Source organism: Lygodium microphyllum, chromosome 19 (genome assembly GCF_053477565.2).
Source record: "Lygodium microphyllum isolate KBCC chromosome 19, Lygodium_microphyllum_v1.1.10, whole genome shotgun sequence".
NCBI lineage: Eukaryota > Viridiplantae > Streptophyta > Polypodiopsida > Schizaeales > Lygodiaceae > Lygodium > Lygodium microphyllum.
In genome coordinates this window covers 44,715,319-44,734,377 of record NC_141153.1, presented here as the reverse complement: position 1 = coordinate 44,734,377, position 19,059 = coordinate 44,715,319, and the positions used below count along the sequence as shown (strand labels likewise).

General features: G+C 38.9%; 1 protein-coding gene across 1 annotated transcript in view; it reads right to left on the bottom strand.

Moving 5' to 3' along the window:
* Positions 1 to 11,109: 11,109 nt before the first annotated feature.
* LOC148019809 (chromophore lyase CRL, chloroplastic-like) overlaps positions 11,110 to 19,059 on the bottom strand; it is a 33,105-nt gene continuing 25,155 nt past the window's right edge. The window contains exons 5-9 of the mRNA XM_087699985.1: positions 18,828 to 18,878; positions 18,604 to 18,696; positions 12,123 to 12,227; positions 11,661 to 11,753; positions 11,110 to 11,573 (exon numbers count right to left, since the gene is read on the bottom strand). Coding sequence (XP_087556111.1) covers positions 11,445 to 11,573; positions 11,661 to 11,753; positions 12,123 to 12,227; positions 18,604 to 18,696; positions 18,828 to 18,878 — 471 coding nt within the window. The 3' untranslated portion in view covers positions 11,110 to 11,444. The remainder of the gene's footprint in view (positions 11,574 to 11,660; positions 11,754 to 12,122; positions 12,228 to 18,603; positions 18,697 to 18,827; positions 18,879 to 19,059) is intronic.

Below are 19,059 nucleotides of genomic sequence, written 5' to 3'. Positions count from 1 at the left end.
CAACCAACATGGGGGAAGATAGAAAAGGTTATCATGGACTTTCTATGGCCTCATTAGGATAGAAAGTCCCTGCCACAAATAAGTTGGAATGTGCTCGTTGAAGATAGAAGGATGGAAGGTGTTGATCTAGAGAACCTAGCTCTCAAATCACAAGCTCTTATAGCTAAACTCACAAGGAGATTGAATGATGGTGAGTAGCCATGGATGATCATACTTCATAATTGGATTGTTACATCCACAATCTGTGGCATGACTTGGAATGAGGCTGATTGGTTGGATCTCTTATCTAGAGTGCAAGCTTATATCAGGGTCCCACAATCTGATGTTGCACAAGCATTGATTTCCATTTGGCAAAAGATGATAAAAAGCAATGCTTCATGGATCTTAAGGGGAGTGAGAGAAGGTGACTTATCACTAGGATGCAACATTTGGATCTCTCCCTTTTCCTTTGATCCGAAGGTGGCCGCGCCTTTCAAGGATCCTAAATTGTCCAAGGCAATTCCTAACAAAAGGCCTAATGACCTGGGCAGACTTATGGGACCTTGACCTATCGCATTTGTCGAATCTTCAGGAGGTTGGTGGCATGAATGATAGAGAAGTTAGTAGGCTTGAGCTTGTACTCCAACAAAGGAGATATAGAATTTCCTTGAGAGTTGTTGATTCTCCTCTGAAAGACTAGTCTCTCCTATAAGAAAGCGGATGTGGTCACGTCACTCTTGGAGAGACTACAAGGCCCCTTCACTTGCAATTCTGATGAACATGTAGACACATTGAAGGAAAGAATTTCCCTTAGCTAAGTTGTCTATGTTGACGAGAAGGGTCAAGAGGCTCAGGAGGTCCACCCCATCCTACAATATCAATTTTATGCATCGGCGTTTGATGTTAAAAGAGAGTACCTCTGCGGACAAGGTTGAGCAAGAATGTCATCATTGTGCCCTCTATGTGGCAAAGTTGAGGAATCAAAGAAACGTCTATTTTGGGACTATGTGAAGGAAGTTCCCTTGTGGGTGTTGAGAAATATGCAATCACACCCATGTGACAACCTCTTTGTATGGAGCAATAGAGCAAGATTCAAACAGTTTACTAGAGAGGATGCCTAAATCCCATAAGCACATTGGAGAAAAAGGGAACCATCATGAGCCTATAAAGTGATGTACCTTCTTATCAATCAATGATGGAATACAACTGTACTTTGTCCTTTCACTCATAGTCAGTGTCATACTCAAGATTGTGTTTATGAGTCCAAGCTTCCATCTTGGAACCTAATTCACTTGAGTAACGGTTGGTCTATCTAATCTATGCTATCATGAACATTGTCTTTGTGTTCCATCCGCCATAGCCATGCTCTAGATCCATGCGTTTCAACATGGTACCAAAGCCATGGTGAGCATGGCTAAGCTCAACTCAACTCCTCTCTCCACTCTCTTAGTCTATCTCAACCTCAGTCCAACTCAGTGGTAGCTCATGACTTCATATTCAACTTCATTTTCATTTTCAACCTTAGGGTAGCCACCATAGCCAACCTGCACCCTATCACAGTGGAGATCTTGGATCTCTCAAAATAAGCCATATCAACTCATGATTTCTTCCGTGGACCTCCTTCTCTGCTCAAGGTGCTCCCTGTTGTCACATAAAATCATGACATTGCTTCTTCCTCTGCCTGGCATTGTGGATTTTTTAGCTCGTTGCTAGATTTGCGCCCTATCCCAGTCATACAGCTTCCACCACTCACACACACCACCACAATTCATTCTACAACCATAGGAGATTTGAAGCTTGTTATGTAAGCTTCTCCCCCACCAAATATTGTGGCAAATGCTTTACTATAGCTGTTGTAATCAGCAAAAAAATAGCCGCCTCCTGCAAACCCTAAAGGGCAGCCATAGCTTTTGAGCTCAAGCTCATAAGACTCTTCAATTTCTCACTCCTTTGGGCTCAACCAACCCTCTGCAATTTTGATTCACTCTGATCTATCAGTTTCCAATTCAAATCAACAAGGGAAGCAAGAAACCAAACTCATTTTCAACATCAGGCTCATATTTTACCTTAATCTCTTACTTTCTTCAACGCTCAAGCTTGCCAATGCCACTCTAATCTACTATAACACTCTTTCTAAGCTGAATCCCAGCTCAGTTTCCAGCAAGCATTCAACTGATTTACCAGCAAGAAGGGGACTCAAGTTACAAGACAAGCTCATCATTAAGCTTGACATCTAATATCTCTTGATACTAACCTAGTGTTTTTTTTTGGCACTTGTGCTTTTTAGCACATTCAAGATCATCTGGGTTGGTTATTCTCAGTCATTTGAAGTTGATTTCCTATCATGAAATGCCAAGAATGAAGAATTTTAAATGGATGCTTCTCATGAAGAGTAACATGACTCATGCTACTCATCTATACTACATGGAAGAATTGTTTGTTCCACTTGTAGGGATGGATAGACTTACTTGTTCTAAAGTGCAATCAATGATCTTATTTGAAGATTTTGCAGACATTCCAGTGACCTTGGCCATTATGAAAAAACCGAAGATTGTAACATATTTGCTTGAGGGGGACATGGACATGAAGACTAATGCAAGCAAAGTGAAGACTAATACAAGCAAAGTCAATGAAGAAAAAGACCAAAAATACCATAAAGAAGAAGACAAAGTCAATGAAGACTAGAAAGACCATAATGAAGAAGAAGACCAAACCGACCAGAAAGAAAAAGACGAAGAAAATGAAGACCACGAAGATAAAAAGAGCATTAAAGAAAGCAAAATGGACTACATCAAAGAAGAAGACAAAGAAAAGAAGATATGTTATGCCTACCATGGCATATCTGATGAAGAAAACCACAAGGGCCTGTCGGTCCTTGTCTCTACTTTTCACTAGAACTTTTTATTGTATGTACTTTCCATTAATGCTCCTGACATATGCCTTGTAAAACCCCTCGTGTAAGCCTATCCATGAAAACCTCTACACACTTAGTGAGGCCTTGTAACAGCCCCTGGATGTTAGCCATGTTTTTTAGTACCCACACTTAGCCTTTTCTACGATAGCCTCAAGGAATGATTACCATGTTTGTGGCATACCCACACTTAGCAAGGTTCTACTCATGGAAGTCTCTGTACACTTAGTGCTTTCTTTTACGGTTGTGATTGAGGAGGGGTGTTAAGAAATATGCAATCACACCCATGTGACAGCCTCTTTATATGGAGCAATAGGGCAAGACTCAAACAGTTTACTAGAGAGGATGCATGAATCCCATAAGCACAGTGGAGAAAAAGGGAACCATCATGAGCCTATAAAGTGGTGTACCTTCTTATTATTCAATGATGGAATACAACTGTACTTTGTCTTTTCAGTCATAGTTAGTGTCATACTCAAGATTTTGTTTATGAGTCCAAGCTTCCATCTTGGAACCTAATTCACTTGAGTAATAGTTGGTCTATCTAATCTATTTCATCATGAATATTGTCTTTGTGTTCCATCTGCCATAGCCATGCTCTAGATCCATGCATTTCAACAATGGGAAGCAGCAAGAGCATGGTTATGGCAAGCTAATTTGCATGATGATTTTCACCCTCTTTGGGGGATCATGCAAAGTTTGATGAGAGCTATTGGCAGCTAATAAGTCTACTTTGTGGTATTGTAATCAATTTTATATGGTCTAGAAGGAATAGGGTGGTCTTCAGAAGTGTGAGCAAGCTTAGTGTTGACATGAGTGATAGGAGATTCTCTTAGTGCTAAGTTCTCTTAAAAGTAAAGGATGGGTATTCAAACTTTTTTTCAGGAAGTTTTTCCATAGGGCTTAGGCCTCATTGCATCTTAAGGATGTTGTAATTTTTCCATTTACCTATTTTAATATTAACTAAACATTATTAAAAACTTCATACCTTACATGTCTCAAAGCTTTTTTGTTACCTTACAAGACCCTAATATTTCTTTAGAAGTAGAAGACAAAGGACAAGGTTTATTTTTCTTACTTAAGGGTTCACACTCATAATCAACCTACTTGTTAGGATACTGTATGTCTCTTTGATATTGATCTAGCCATCTTATTAGACATCTATGTGGAGCAAGCTGACATGGAAGTGATACACATCTCTCTTGTACCTCTTTGATGATGATTAGGTCATGTCCATCTCCCTTTGCGATGTTGATTCGGCCCAAGCCATCCTCCCAAGCTTCTCTATTTTTTTTAATTTGCTTCTAAGAAATGAGAATACCTCAAATAAGAATGTGTCAAAACATAACATGTCAAAGATAGCTCAAGCCTTGGCATGGTATTTTGGCTCAAGTTTTGATTAAAAGAAAGTGTGTTATTATTTCAAATTGATCTAGATATGAACCATCAAATTCCAAGTAGTCTATTTTAGGTGTATTGACCTTTAGACTCTTAATTAAGGGTAACTGATAACTTAAAAGTTTCATTAATTCATGCATTTCGAGAAAAAAATAGAAATTTCAGGTAAACTAAATTTATGTTATTTTCAATTATTTTTGAATTACCTCACCCTAGTTGAGCTAGAATTTCTTATAAGGCCCAACCTTTAAGTCCAAATTTCCCCTAGTTCCCACATGGGAAAATGTTAAAAACTTCTTATGTTCATTATGACGCACACTCATAACCTGATTTCAATGCCATACTCACCACCTAGTTACTATCTTCTAGCATCTCCTATAACTAATGTTGTAGTCCTCATTATGGCATCATTGCCATCATCCACATGCATCGCTCCAATATATCTACACATCAATCCTCACGATCATTTCTTTGTCTTACTATTGGGCTCCATAGCTACATGTCTTCTCCTTATCTCTTACTCAACCACTCTTAGTCTCCTTGATTCTCATTGGTCTAGAGCTCTCAGCGTCCTCTTCTTTCTATTCCTTCTTTCTTACCAAATTTGATCCCCTACCATAACATCTACATTTCCTTCCTTTGTCATCTTATTTTATCCCTTCTCATCTCCATCATGTTTTTTCTCAAATGCTAACTCAATCACAACCATCTAGTTCAATTTTTTTCTGTCACAAATCTTATTTATCCATTTGTCAACTTCCTTTTGAGTTCGAACATAGCATTTGCATATCTCAAACTAAAGTTAGGTCACAATAATCATGTTCAAATCCTTATTTTACACACACCTATCCCAATTTTCGACAACATGCAAACATGAGACAATTTGACATTTACAACTACAAAAGAGGAACATCCCATTAGCCACTTGTCATCCTCACCATCCCTCTATTTTGGATTTGACAAGGAAGATGCAATCATTGATGTTTTTCTTTTGGATTATATTATCTTGGAGTCCTCACCAAATACTATTAAGGCTCCATAATTAGCACATGGTTCTATGGATCAAATAGAGGTGAAACCTTGTAAAACCAATTACAATGGGTGTCACATGCCTTGGCCAATGACCCGCATAAAATTAATCTAATCAATACTTACCCACTATTACAACCAAAGGAGATGCTTCATCCTTAATCAGTTATCATTAAATGTGCATGGCTTGCATGGTATGGATGCACCCCATAGCCATGATGATTGATTCTCCCATGGCTTGATCAAAGCACCACTTTTAATGATTATAGCATGAAATTTCTCCTACTTTACTATGACATAAGGACAAGCCACCAAGTCAAATCTATCACAAAGAGTTTCTTTAATGTCAAGTAAAACGTGCCTGGTTTTTTTCAATAATTTAGGTCTCCTAATCATCTCTCTAGTGGAAGCACTCTCAATTACATTGGTTTGCAACAATCACTACTAAGTGCCTATACTTTGGTCACTATCTCTTGACCTTTCTATCTTGGTTCCACAATCCTACTCACAATTATCACCTATTCTTATCCACATGGTCTTGTTTCATCACTTTAAATTCCTCTCACCACAATATCTTCATACATAATACATGTGGAAAATTATTCTCTTACATAGCATATAAGGTTGATTCTTATCATCCGGACCAATAAACAAGTTGCAAAAGAAGACATCTTTCTTGATAGACAATCTTGTTCCAATCACATATCAATCTCACAACATGTAGCCACATGTAAGAAAAGAATCAATAAGAACAAAAAAAACACAAAGGGAGGTGTCAACCAGGATACATTTGTCCCAAAGCAAGTACTTTACAAATCCATCCTCCCCATAAGAGCATTTTCCATCTAATATACCTCTTCCTTTCATCTTTCAACTATCATAACTACCCTCGTAATAGCCCTCTAGGTGAAGAGACTCTATCTTTTAAGGGATGTTTCAATTACCATAGCTTCTCTAGTATACGTTCCATATGCTATTAGATAAATCCGTCTTTAGTATGAAGCATTGTGCTTCAACTTTGAAGATAGCCTACGAGACAAATATATTTAATTGGTTGAGGTCCCAAGCTCACAAATTCTTGTTATTGGAAAGTACAATTTTTTCCTAATAATTAGGCCCAAGGTGTTTTGGAGCCAATAATTTTCTGGCAGTTTTAATCAAAGAGCATCTTCTTCCAAGTCTATCCTCATGTGCTAAAAACCCCCATCCTCCCAACACAAGTGATCCATGCCTATTGGTGCCAAGCACCTATTCTTCCCATATTTACCCCAGAGAAAATTGCCAACAAAGGAGTCCTTGGCAACAAAGGAGTCCTAAGTTTTGATCAACTTTGTTGTTCCAACTAACTAGAGGTAGGTATAATCTAATGGCTAGATATATAGTTCCCCTATGCAATACCTTCCTCTTCTAGCCTATGTCTAGGAGCATCTCCTCTATTGCACTAATTAAGTAGGATTTGTGAAAATTAATGCGAGCTACCTTATCAAGAGGGTTAAAACATGTGCCGTGCTGCTAAACATTTCCCTTGCTTACTTTAAGCATCATTAATTTCCTCGATTCCTTCTATTTTCCCATTCTAAGTCATTTTGTCAATGAAGTAGAATAGTGGGTGAGTAGCAATTGCGAACAAGAGGGGCCTTAGCGAGCATCCTTGCCTAACTCCCCTTTGTACTATGAAGAATGGTTGGAGCAAGAAGCCATCCAATGTGACAAAACGCCTACACATTTCCAACAAGGGTGGAGACAATATTCGAAACTTTTCCTACAAAACCCATCTTTTCCATCACCAACCTAAGATACTTCTAGTAAACAAAATCAAAGGTTTTTCAAGGCTAATTAAGCAAGAAAACATATCTCAACCAAGAAATTGATGCCCATTTTGAGGCCATTATAACATTAAGTACATTGTCCCATAAAGGACCTGCCCTTAATAAATCCATATTGGGAGGGATGAATGTGGCGGTGCATAATGGGAGCAAGCCTATGGACTAAGGCTCTCATGAGAGGCTTGTGGAAAACTCCCATCAAAGAGATGGGCTTCCAATGGCTAAGCATACTAGCTTAAGATTTCTCCGCATGCCCATTCTGGTGGTTGTTGTTAGATGTGTCTCTCTCAAAACCTTTATCACCCTTCTCGAGTATTTCATGGTCCTTGAGCCGCATGCTCTCCCTTCCATCTTCACTTTGCTCCAATCCTTCAGCAAAGCAATGGGCTATACAATAAGCACCTTTGGTATCCAATCTCCTACATCCTTGAGCTGCTCTACACCACCACCATTTGAATTTTAGCATTGATCACAAGGTATTCTTGGTCCAGTCGCTGCTCCAATCCTTCAACAAAGCAATGGGCTATGCAATAAGCACCTTTGGTATCCAATCTCCTACATCCTTGAGCTGCTCTACACCACCACCATTTGAATTTTAGCATTGATCACAAGGTATTCTTGGTCCAGTCGATCAACCGGCACCTTATTGATGCTAGTGAAGACATAATAAGAACGACCAATACTAGCCTTTGGTATCGAGGCTTTGCTCCAGAAGTTCTGAATCTGAGGCAGCAACATGTTCCATGTATTTGCTAGAATTTCCTTCTATTTTGGTTTATAGATCTTTCCCTTTTAATGACTGACCATTTGCCAACCCCCATCTTCATTACTATTTCTGGCATCACTTCTTCCAGCCCCAACTTCCATGCTTTTATGGCCCTTGATAACATCAAACCAGCTCCCCTTGTTAGGCTGTGTTTTTGCTTTTTCATGCTCTTCCTTTAAATTCAGGCACTCCATACATTAATGGTCCCAAAGGGCACAATTGAAGCAAGTACTTGAAAAGTTGCTCCATGTGAGCCTAAATTTAAGCCCTCCAATGTACGGAACGTCAATGTCAAGTAACTCAAGCTTCTCAACTTTTATGTCCCTAAGCATGCAAAGTCTACCTCTGAATGGCCTAACCAAGGAGGTACACATAATGGTTTCCCAAGCCATTTGACAATATCTAAAAACAAATTCCATGGATAGGCAGTCAAATTAGATACCTCCACTCGTGTCAAGAGAGGTACTCTTTTTTAAGGAAATCATGACCAAGCTCAACATGACATATATCAAATCCAAGTCCCAAAAACACACTCCTTGTGTCAATACTTTCTACACCATCTCCCTTTTACCAAACACCACCTCAAAGAACGTGTGCACCATAAATATCTGATGGTAGCTCCAACTTCTTTAAGAATAACATTAAATAAGGAGGTGGCTTACATGGGCTTCAAAGGCTTACCAATGAAAAAGACCAGCATGGCCTTAGAGCTAAAACACAATCCATTAGCACAAACTTTATCAACATTTGGTCTGACTTTTTTTCAAGCCCCTTCAATCTTCTCTTCTATGTTTTTATTGGTGTAGTTTACCAAATTAGAGATTATTTGCAAGTTTGCTTCAATATGAAATTAGTTGTCTTATTCAACCTTATTCATTTGAACCTTCAAATCCTACTTTTACTATAGTTGTTCAATTGATTCGCTATCACTTTCATTAACCACCACTAGTTTTTCTCCTTTGATATTGTCAACACTCCTAGAATCTTCTCCATTGAGCTAGCGAGTGCACTTCTTATTTGATGTTAAACTTAAGCATTTCCACATCTCCTTTTTCCTTACTCGCCTATTCACAAAATCTCGCTTGCCAATTCCCATGCAAAGTATTGCATGAGAAGGCTTGGCCACACAAACAACAAGAACTATATGGCCTTTAAGGTCTTGCTTTATCGCGTGAAATAAAACCACTCCACACTCATCCTTCACTTGACTATTCTTAAAATGGCAATTTATGTATATAAAATGTTTAAAAGCCTTTGGGCAATATATTGATACATCCAAGAGGTTAGTTCTTCCTCTAGTATAGAATGAGGGTGTACATTAACTTGCACTCCAAGTTAATGTAATCTCTTCTAGAATGTAGTGTGTGAATGTGCACCACATGCATGGTGGATGTTACATGTGCACATCCTCACACATGTACATATGTCTCATGCACAAACATGTGCATACAAACATTCCTTTTACCCTTCAAAATTACCTTCACATGGTTTTGTTTTTATTTTTGCTTCACACGATTTTTGTGGCAGAAGCAACCCCCTTACATGGCATCAATAACATTGCATTCTTGCATAGAGATGGAAACACAAACCCTCACTATATGCTAAAATTCACTTATCCTACTCTTGCAAGACCTTTGGCAACCACCTGATGCTTAATTTTATGGTTTTCAATGTGTTTTTATAGTCTACCTTCTACATTCCTTTTAAGGTTCCTAGTACATTTTATTAAGAAAGTTGAAAACTTAACTAAAAGGACCAATTTAAAATTCACTTTGAAAGTTACTATTGCTTTCAATGTGGCAATCAACTTGGGTGGTAATGATTACATCGTTGAAATTATAGTAAAGACAAATATTTGCATATTCTACACCACCATATTTTGCCAACATCATACTTCAACCTTCCTAAGGAAATCACCCAATTCAAACTATTAGTCAAGATTATTAGCAATTTGACAAGTGACTTTTAAAATTCCAAAATATTCATGGCTTCTTTGATGCAATGGTAAGAGGGACTTAAAAATTAGAGACAAATGGCAAATTTTGCCTCACATTAGTTGCCCCTATAGAATTTTGAATACTACAAAAAGCACACACAAAGAGGGATATGACCAAGTTGCATTTTATTGCTTGTAACCAAAATAAGGGCTTAAACAAGGACAAGTAGAAACAAATGATATAGAAGATTTTGTTTTGTTTGTTTTGCAAGTTGATTATGCACAAGTAGTTGCCCAAGTGCTATTAGAAGGCCAAACCCTTACACCCTTGCTTACATTGGAGAAGTTCATTTATTTCCACTTCCTTCAATTTTGATAGCTCTAAGAATACTAGCATTGAGTTGGCGAGGGTAGATACCAAGCACCCCATTGACGGGCCCAAGCAGTCCAAGAAAAAGGGGCTAACCCTGACCCTCACGTGGTAAAATGCCTTATCCCAACACGTTCCACAAAAAGAGTGTCATGCTCACCTTGAATATCACTTCATAGGAGGTGTATGTCCCCTCGAGCTACCCATTGGACCCTAATACTAATGGTAGCCCATTCTAGTAAAGCTAACCGTTTGGTGATATCGCAAGAACCAAGCTTTTTGGCACAAGGATATCATGCATCCAAGATATGTCATCATTTCCCATGATATAGAAAGCAAGAAGGCTATAATGTTATGACAAAAATATATGTTGCTTATCATGCACCCTATAATAATGTTACTAGTAATGCATGTCACATCGTAACCTAAGTGTTAAAAGTCTCCATAAACAACATATGTTGTTAGCTAAAAGATACAAAGGGCAAGGCACACCTACAGTTTCCCCAACAACAATATCTCAATCTACTTTGGAGACCATTCTTGCTATCAATTGGACTATTTTACCGAAAAACACTATTTATGCTCACACTCGCTAACACCATTCAATGAGAAGGGAACAAAGACACAGAATTCACAAAGCTATTATCCTATTGAGTGCAATTTAGAATTTTACATACACTCATTGTACCTAATCAAGTGAAATCAGGTATAAGGAGAGCTATTATTGCAGGTAACAAGATTTGCTTCATGCATAACTGCAAATGAGATACTCAATGATGAGCTAAATACTCAATGATGAGATAAATTTGTTCGTGCTCAAGTGCCCTTTATGAGATCATTTTTTATCTTAATTGAAGCTCCTAATCATGAGGACAAACTAGGGTTCTAATTGAGTATATTATGAATAGATTTTATTTGGATAGAGGGCATCTAAAATGCAGCACTAGAGTTTATGTTAAGGTTGTTTTTCGTTTTGGTATGGCCATTCATGATACCGCTGCAATAGGGTTCCAAAGAATTAGCACACATCAAAGTTGAGATCTCTCATCATCAACAGCAGAACTCCAAGAGGAGCTACAAGAAGATACAACATTACTACAATTTGAGAGAGTGTATTGGATCAGAGAGGCTGGTGAAATTTCAATTGCTTACAAGATATGTCGCTTGTGCAGGCACAGGCCTCAGTATGCATCCTGCTTCTTTCAAAAGCAAATTCACAAGTTCGAATGCTACTGCTCAATCATGTTCTCTTCCAATTTCTTACTGCTGCAGGTGAGGAGATCGGAATCACGATAAGCACCCACTGTCAACGAAGATGCTAGTTTGAATTCATAGGGTCCATCTTTCACTCCCCAAACCTGATCACTCTCAAATAGTCAGAAAAATAGAAGAAGCAGAAGTCTATCAGTTTTTCAGACAGACGAGTCAATCGACAAAACAGGAACCTGGTTTCCCTCGTCATCGTATCCTCGGTCCCAGGGGTGAACTTCACCATTTCTGTATATGGTAAGTTCTGATGTACAATGTGTTGCTCCATTCTAGAAAAATCAGCAACCATGGAGATTTAGGATGTGTCAGTATGGAACATGGTCAGTCGTTAAAACATATTGTCATAGGATTGTTAAAGCAGTTTACAGCATTATTAAAGATTCAATAAGTGCAGTAATGAAGTTGTAACGAACAACATTTAAGAAGCTGTAATGTGTGGTTGAAGTGGCCAAACAATACTTCAGAATCAATCAAGGGATAGCTACAGAATGCAACTGCTTCTTTGATTTCTGTATTATTACTCATGGGAAATGACCATCAGCTGGGGCAAGCCAATCAACCTGAGAATCGATTCCAACCTCATTACTTAAACAGATGTGTGTGTTAATCATGCATGTACAGAACCTAAGCATACTTACCCATGAGTTTGGAAAACCGCCAGGAGGAGTCGATCCTTCATAAAGACACTTTTGACCATGCTTACAACGAGACAAATAGACCGTAGCCAGATGCTCAGCAATATCCTGTAAAGTGATGCAGAGTGAGAAACAGCAGAGCAAAGTAAAATCTATATATGCTGACCACACTTGCAACAATAGAATAAACCGTAGTGAGACATTCAACCATATCCTGGAAACTAAGGTACTTACAGCAAGTATATTCATTAGATAGAGTGATAAAGACTAGAGGATGTAGTAGAGAGTCTCATGGCATGGGGATTCAGGACAGGGACAGGGAGTGCACAAACACGGGCAAACATTAGGGGTGGTAATTACAAGCGCACAAAATACTAACACATCTTTTTAAACTCTAGAAGTTGGAATTTGTACTTCGAGAGCATTGTATTACCAAAATACAGTGTATATAACTAAACACAATGAAAAGCCAAAATGAAAATGCAAAACTTAAGAGCTTAAATCAGAGAAGCAGGCAAGGCTGAGATGCAAGAGCTAAATATTATTGAGATTCCATAGATCTTCAGCTGATCACGAGTATATACTGAAAGTCTTCTCCAGGACCCTTACCTCCTTGCCACTTCACAAAGCAAATGGCTTTCAAAATCATATTCTTACCAGGCATGTACAAATTTGACTAACAAAAACCAACAAGGCACGTCCTCTTCTTTGAGGTGATGAAAGCTAGAAGCTCTATAGCTCTTCAAACAGGAGGGGCTCAAAACAGTGACTTCCTAAACCAAGAATGCAAATAGCCTACTGTCATAGCTCAAGGCCATCTTCTTGCATTGTAAAGCTGTCCCAATCTTAAATCGACCTCCTGTTCAGTTGGGGAGGTACATGAGTGAGGGAATGACTTGAAAGCAAGTTGTTTTCTGTTTTTGCACCTTGTGTTGGGATCAACCACTACCACTCTATGCAAGATGATTCTCCAAGCAGCCTGAACATTTCCCTGAAATTCTGGATTGAATACAACTGCAGCTACATGGACTAGAGAGTAATAGTCATTCATGCACCAAATCATGGATGGAAAATTATCTTTCTCCATGGACTAAAAGCCTCAGAATCACTGGATCATCCAATACATGGACTCGTCTACTTTCCTGATAAATGGATCCATTGCTCCCACAAGACTCAAAAACACACAAATTGGAATGCACCATTGCATCAATGCACAGAGAAGCTTTCCAAAATATCTTTTCTGTTGGGAATAAAGGGCCACCATGCCTTTTATATATGCATGGGCGTCAACCCTTAGCACTTGTACTTGTGTATGTGCGCCAGTTTGGCAATTCACGTTTTTTTTGGGGTAGAAATCACTTTTTTTTTTTAAGGTTCATCCTTTTGGGAAAATTTGTGGCCCTGTCATGCTTTGCTAAGCACAGATTGAAGAATCTCAGAGATTGTGCATGCATTTACTCTTGGAATTTGGGGCTTCTAATTATGCTCGGAGATTTTACTCGTCTAAGTAAAGTTGGTGAAATTTGCACACATTTGGGTCTCAAAAATTGGGATTTTTCATGTATTTGTAAAAATTGCACAATGACAAATACAATTTCTTGAAACTTTGACATGTTCGACCCTGCGCAATTTGGGGCTTTTGCAAAATTTACAAAATTTGTGTCAATTTTGGTCTTGAAATGCACTTCCAGTAAAATCTCTATGCAAATTGAGCACATTGGACCCTAACAAATTTGGGGATTTTGCAAAATTTGTGAAATTTTTGCAAAATTGGCTTGTGGAATCTACTGGGAATTATGTCTGATGCAATTTGAGCAGCTTGAGCAGAGAAATTTGGGGCTTTTGACCGTGTGGCTCAAATTTGGGCATGTGGATGCATTTGGAGCAGAAATTGCAGCCAAAAATTGGGGCTTTCTCATGCAATTTGATGTATTAGCCAATGGAATAGCTGCAATTACTTGTGGTGTGCTGTAGCACACATTTTGTGACTCTGAAAATTGATTTACGGATCTGAAATTTCCGCAATTACTTGGTTTTTTCATTGCTGGTTGGTACTTATTTTGTACCATGGTCATTTGTGTGACAGTTGGGCTTGTATTTGTTGATGTTTTAGTCATTTTTGGGCCGTAAATCATGGCTGGCAGCAGTGATAGCAGCAATCTTTTGCACATCAAGAAGCTTGAGGGTGCACTGAACTTTGCTATATCGCATAAGCAATGCTATAATGCCTTGGTGCAGAAGAAACAGTTGAAGCACATAAAGACAGAAGGGGTAAAACCAACAACCATGGATCAAGATGAGTGGGATGAGTTAGATGAGCTTGCACGCTCTACCATAGAGCTTTCAATGTCAGACACTGCTATTTAATATAGAGAAATTGAATTCTACATATGATATGTGACAAAGACTTGAGTTATATGCTCAAAAAAGTGTAGCAAGCAAGGTTTACTAGTTGAAGAAATTAATGGACCTTCGTATGAATGAAGGTACATCGATGTCTGTACATTTGAATGAGTTTAACTCTATTTTCAACCAGTTGTTTGCTTTGAAGTTCAATATTGATGAAGAGTTCAAGGCAACATTTTTGCTATGCACTTTGCTTGAAAAATGGGACACTTTTAGGACAGTGATGAGTAACTTCACCCTTAGAGTTGATACATTCAGATATATGTGAGATGCCAAGGTTGTCTCTAAGAGAAAAGAAATATCGTATCACGTTTATTGATGATGCCATATGCAAAGTATAGGTTTATCCAATCTGTCGTAAAGACGAGGCATTAGATAAGTTTAAAACATTCCTGGCAATTGCTAAAAATATGACCAGTAAGACATTAAAGTGTGTTCGCTCTAACAATGGTGGGAAATATGTGTCAAAAGCCTTCTAGGCCTTTTGTGACAGCAAAGGGATAAAGAGGGAGCTCATCGCCTCTCATAATCCACCCCAAAATGGTATTGCGGAGCATATGAATAAGAATATTTAGGAGAAGGTCCGTACCATGCTATCTCATGCTACATTATCCCATGGATTTTGGGAGAGGCTATTATGACAGCCATACACTTTATAAATCAGTCCACCGAACAAGTCTTTGGGAGGGAGAGTCCCTCAAGAAGTATGGTCCGAGAAGCCACCTTCGTATGCACACTTGAGAGTGTTTGGCTACAAGGTATTTATGCACATATGCAAAGAACAATGTAGCAAATTGGAGCCAAAGTCTTGTAAATGCATTTGCCTAGAATATGGTAACGAGGATGACATTGGATATAGATTATGGCATCCTGAGAAAAGGCAAATTGTACGCAGCAATGACATTATCTTTTGGGAAGATCACATGCATTAACAACCCGAAAAGAAGGAGGAAGTCAGAAGGGCTATGTTCCGAGAAAAGATACATATAGGGTAACAAAGAGTGCCCATTGTACAATAGCAAATACCTATTGTAAATGGCCCTATAAATGCAGGTAATGATGCTGAAATTGATCAGTAATAAGCTGCCCATGATATACCACAGTTTCAGCAAGAAAATATGTCATTAGAACAGCCGGAACAGGCAAGACACATGCTGAACCATTTGAACAGCAAGCTGCTAATGCAAATTTGCAAGCTGAACAGCCAACAAACACTAATCGTTGGGTCCGTGGATTGACCGGAAATACAAAACAGCCAGATAGGTTTGTTCCTGGTGCAAATTATGTTGTTGATTATGTCATATTGACAGAATATGGTGAACCATCATGCTTGAAAGAAGCAATGGACAAAGAGGACAACAAGAAATGGCATAAAGCTATGCTGTTAGAGATGGAATCTCTAAAGAAGAATGGCACTTGGGATTAGGTACATTTGCTGAAGGGGCAGAAAGTCCTACCATGCAAATGGGTTTACAAGATTAAGGTCACTTCTAGATCCCGCCAACATACAAAGCACGGCTTGTTGCAAAGGGGTACAAGTAAGAACATGGGATTGATTTTGATAAGATTTTCTATCCTCCTATAGTCAAGATGACTACTTTGCGGACCATATTAGACTTGGTTGCATGTGGAGATATGGAACTCATACAGATGGATATAAAGATTGCTTTCTTACATGGTGATCTGCATGAGGACATATATATGCAACAGCTAAAAGGTTGTGTGAAACATGCACTGCATGAATAGTATCATAAGCTTGATATATTCATGCGATCTCAAGGATTCAAAAGGAGCCAAGTGGATCACTGCTTATATACTAAGAAGGTAGAAAATGGCAACCTTATTAGGTTGGTTTTGTATGCGAATGACATGTTGATTACTGGTAGGCATGTTCATGCTTTGAACACATTGAAGCAGAACCTACACAGTAGTTTTGACATGAAGGATCTTGGTGCGGTAAATCACATTCTTAGCATGTGTATACTCAGGGATAGATCAAAAGGTTTTCTTTATCTGTCACAGCAAGAGTATGTATCCAAGATTTTGCAACGTTTCAATATGGAGGGGGGGAAAGCGATTGGCATACCATTGCCTCCATATGTGAAGCTCAGTGCAAAGGACAACCCTACATCTAACAATGAAATTGTTGATTATAGTCATCCATTCTGACAGATCTAGCCCACACTCCAAGATATTAATACTTTTTGTGTGCAAGTTTGGCCCTGATATACTTAATTTCTTCTCATGTAAGCCCAATTGGATCATATAGGTGTAGGTATATATTATATTTGTCTAATCCACTGTGTGACCAGCTCTAATGCACTATTCTACATATTTTAACTTTAAAGAAAAACAAAATTAACCTAGTTGAATATACAAATAGTACTCAAAGGATATGATTTATTGTCCTATTAAATTGTGACACGAGGCTTGGCTAACATAAACATATCATATCACCGATTGCTCGCAAGATGGTTTGATCTCCCAAGCTAAGAGGCAGCCATCCTCATCAACCAGTTGCATACCCAAGATGCACCTCCCTCCGGCTTAATGTCAGGTTAAGTTGATGTTGATGATAGTGGGTGCCAAAGTAGATGGAGGAGTAAATTGAGAAGGCCAATTGGGCCTCAAGGAATGATACTTTCTTTTCAAATATTCCCAAACTTCGTGTCTATCCCACCTTAAGAGTTCATGAGGTGTGAAACAAAACACTCCCAAGGTGAAGGTGATCAAGTCATCATGAGTTAATTCATGTCTCTTATGCAAAGCCCAATGCTACCAATACCTCAGGAAATCTTAAAACAGCACTGACGTTAATAATGTGTGAGGATATGCCAGGGTTTGTTGATAAAACATAAAGAGCACACAAACATGACTAACAAACGGATTCAAAAAAATACAAATGAAGAGGAAAGAAAATGAATGAAATGAAACGAGACTAAATGAACAAACCAAGTATGCTAGGTGTGATACAACAGATGCTCCAGGAACAGAGGGCTGTTCAACAACCACTCTTGCTCACGGGAGTGGGCTGAGGGCTCCCAAGTGCAGGAAACCACCAATGCTCAATGCAAAAATCTGATATAGACAGCTTTGGCAGCAGTGATGACAATAGAGACTATCAAATGCAACAGTTCCAGAGTGGATGAGGGATGTAGAGGCCAAGCACAGCTATGTGGAGGGTGGTTGGCAGCAAAATGTTAATGCCTAGCAGCTGGGTAGCAGAAGTATGATTGTAAATGAAGCAGTGGAAACTCAGATGGCAGCTTAAAACCTAAAATGTAGCGATGAAAGATCTGATGGCAGGCGTGGAAGACATGTGGTTGATGGAGTAGGGAGGCAGCACTAGACCCAAACACACGTATGGAGTGGGCAGGGCTGCACCAATGATGATGGCAATGAGTGACGATGGCAAGGAAAAACGAAGAGCTGGCGTGCAAAAGTGATGGACCAGGGAAGAAGTGTGGGAAGTGCCCATGATTCCTTTTTGTAGAACTTTTTGAGCTAGTTGTCCTACCTAAAGTCTAGAAATTCATAATTCTTTAAATTTCATTGAGATTCAAAGAAAAATGCACACTGAGTGTGACTCAAATCTGAGGTAGCTCAACAGGAGGGGCTATAAGAATGATCCTACAAACATGCTTGGGTAGAAAGCGCAACAGTACTAACCTGGACTAAAGGTGCTGGCTTCCCCTATTGGATAGGATAGCTTGCAAGCTGAATGAACAGCAGAGACTGATCACACAAGGATGCTCCACCTCTGAAACCCTACCAAGGAGGCAGACGAACAGAGTGTTGGAGATCCCGAGCTTGGATAAACACACCATGTGAATCTAGCTGCCCAACCATGTCACATATCCAATAAGACTTTAACCCAAACATTGTGATTAGGGGCTGAAACTTGGCATCAGTATTGGGACTTATCCCATTGAACCTTTGTGATGAATTCCTCAAACTTTTACACTGCATCAGCTAATGCTGCCGGCAATATCTTCATCTTAAATACTTCAGCTTCGATATTGATCACAAGTTAGGTGGAAATTTATGGTTTGGAAATTTATGGTTTGAAAACCCTTACCCCTACTACTTCCTCAGGTTGAGGCCGTTGATTTTTTGGCCGATCACAGTAGTTCCTGTATTCCTCAATGTCCCTGATTGCATATGAAGCCAGCTACATTTGAAATGAAGTTGTGAGTTTACTTTTACTGTTACTATGTGGTTCATCATTACCATATTATCACAGAGGATGTTATTTGCAGAAATAATTTATAGCGCAAAAGTAATAATAAGAAAAATGATCACCTCTACATCGCACTTCATCTCATTAGGGCATGGCTTCACCTTATAGAATCTCTGCAATGTTACCAATTGTGAGTAGAATGTCAGTGCAGACAGTATTCAATAATTTGACGTCGAATTTTAATTGTCATCCATAATTGCCACAACTATTGTTGTCAAACTCATGTCAATGCACAATTTGTACATCCTAGAAATTATGAAACTCGGCTGACCAGGACACACTGATCAAGTACAA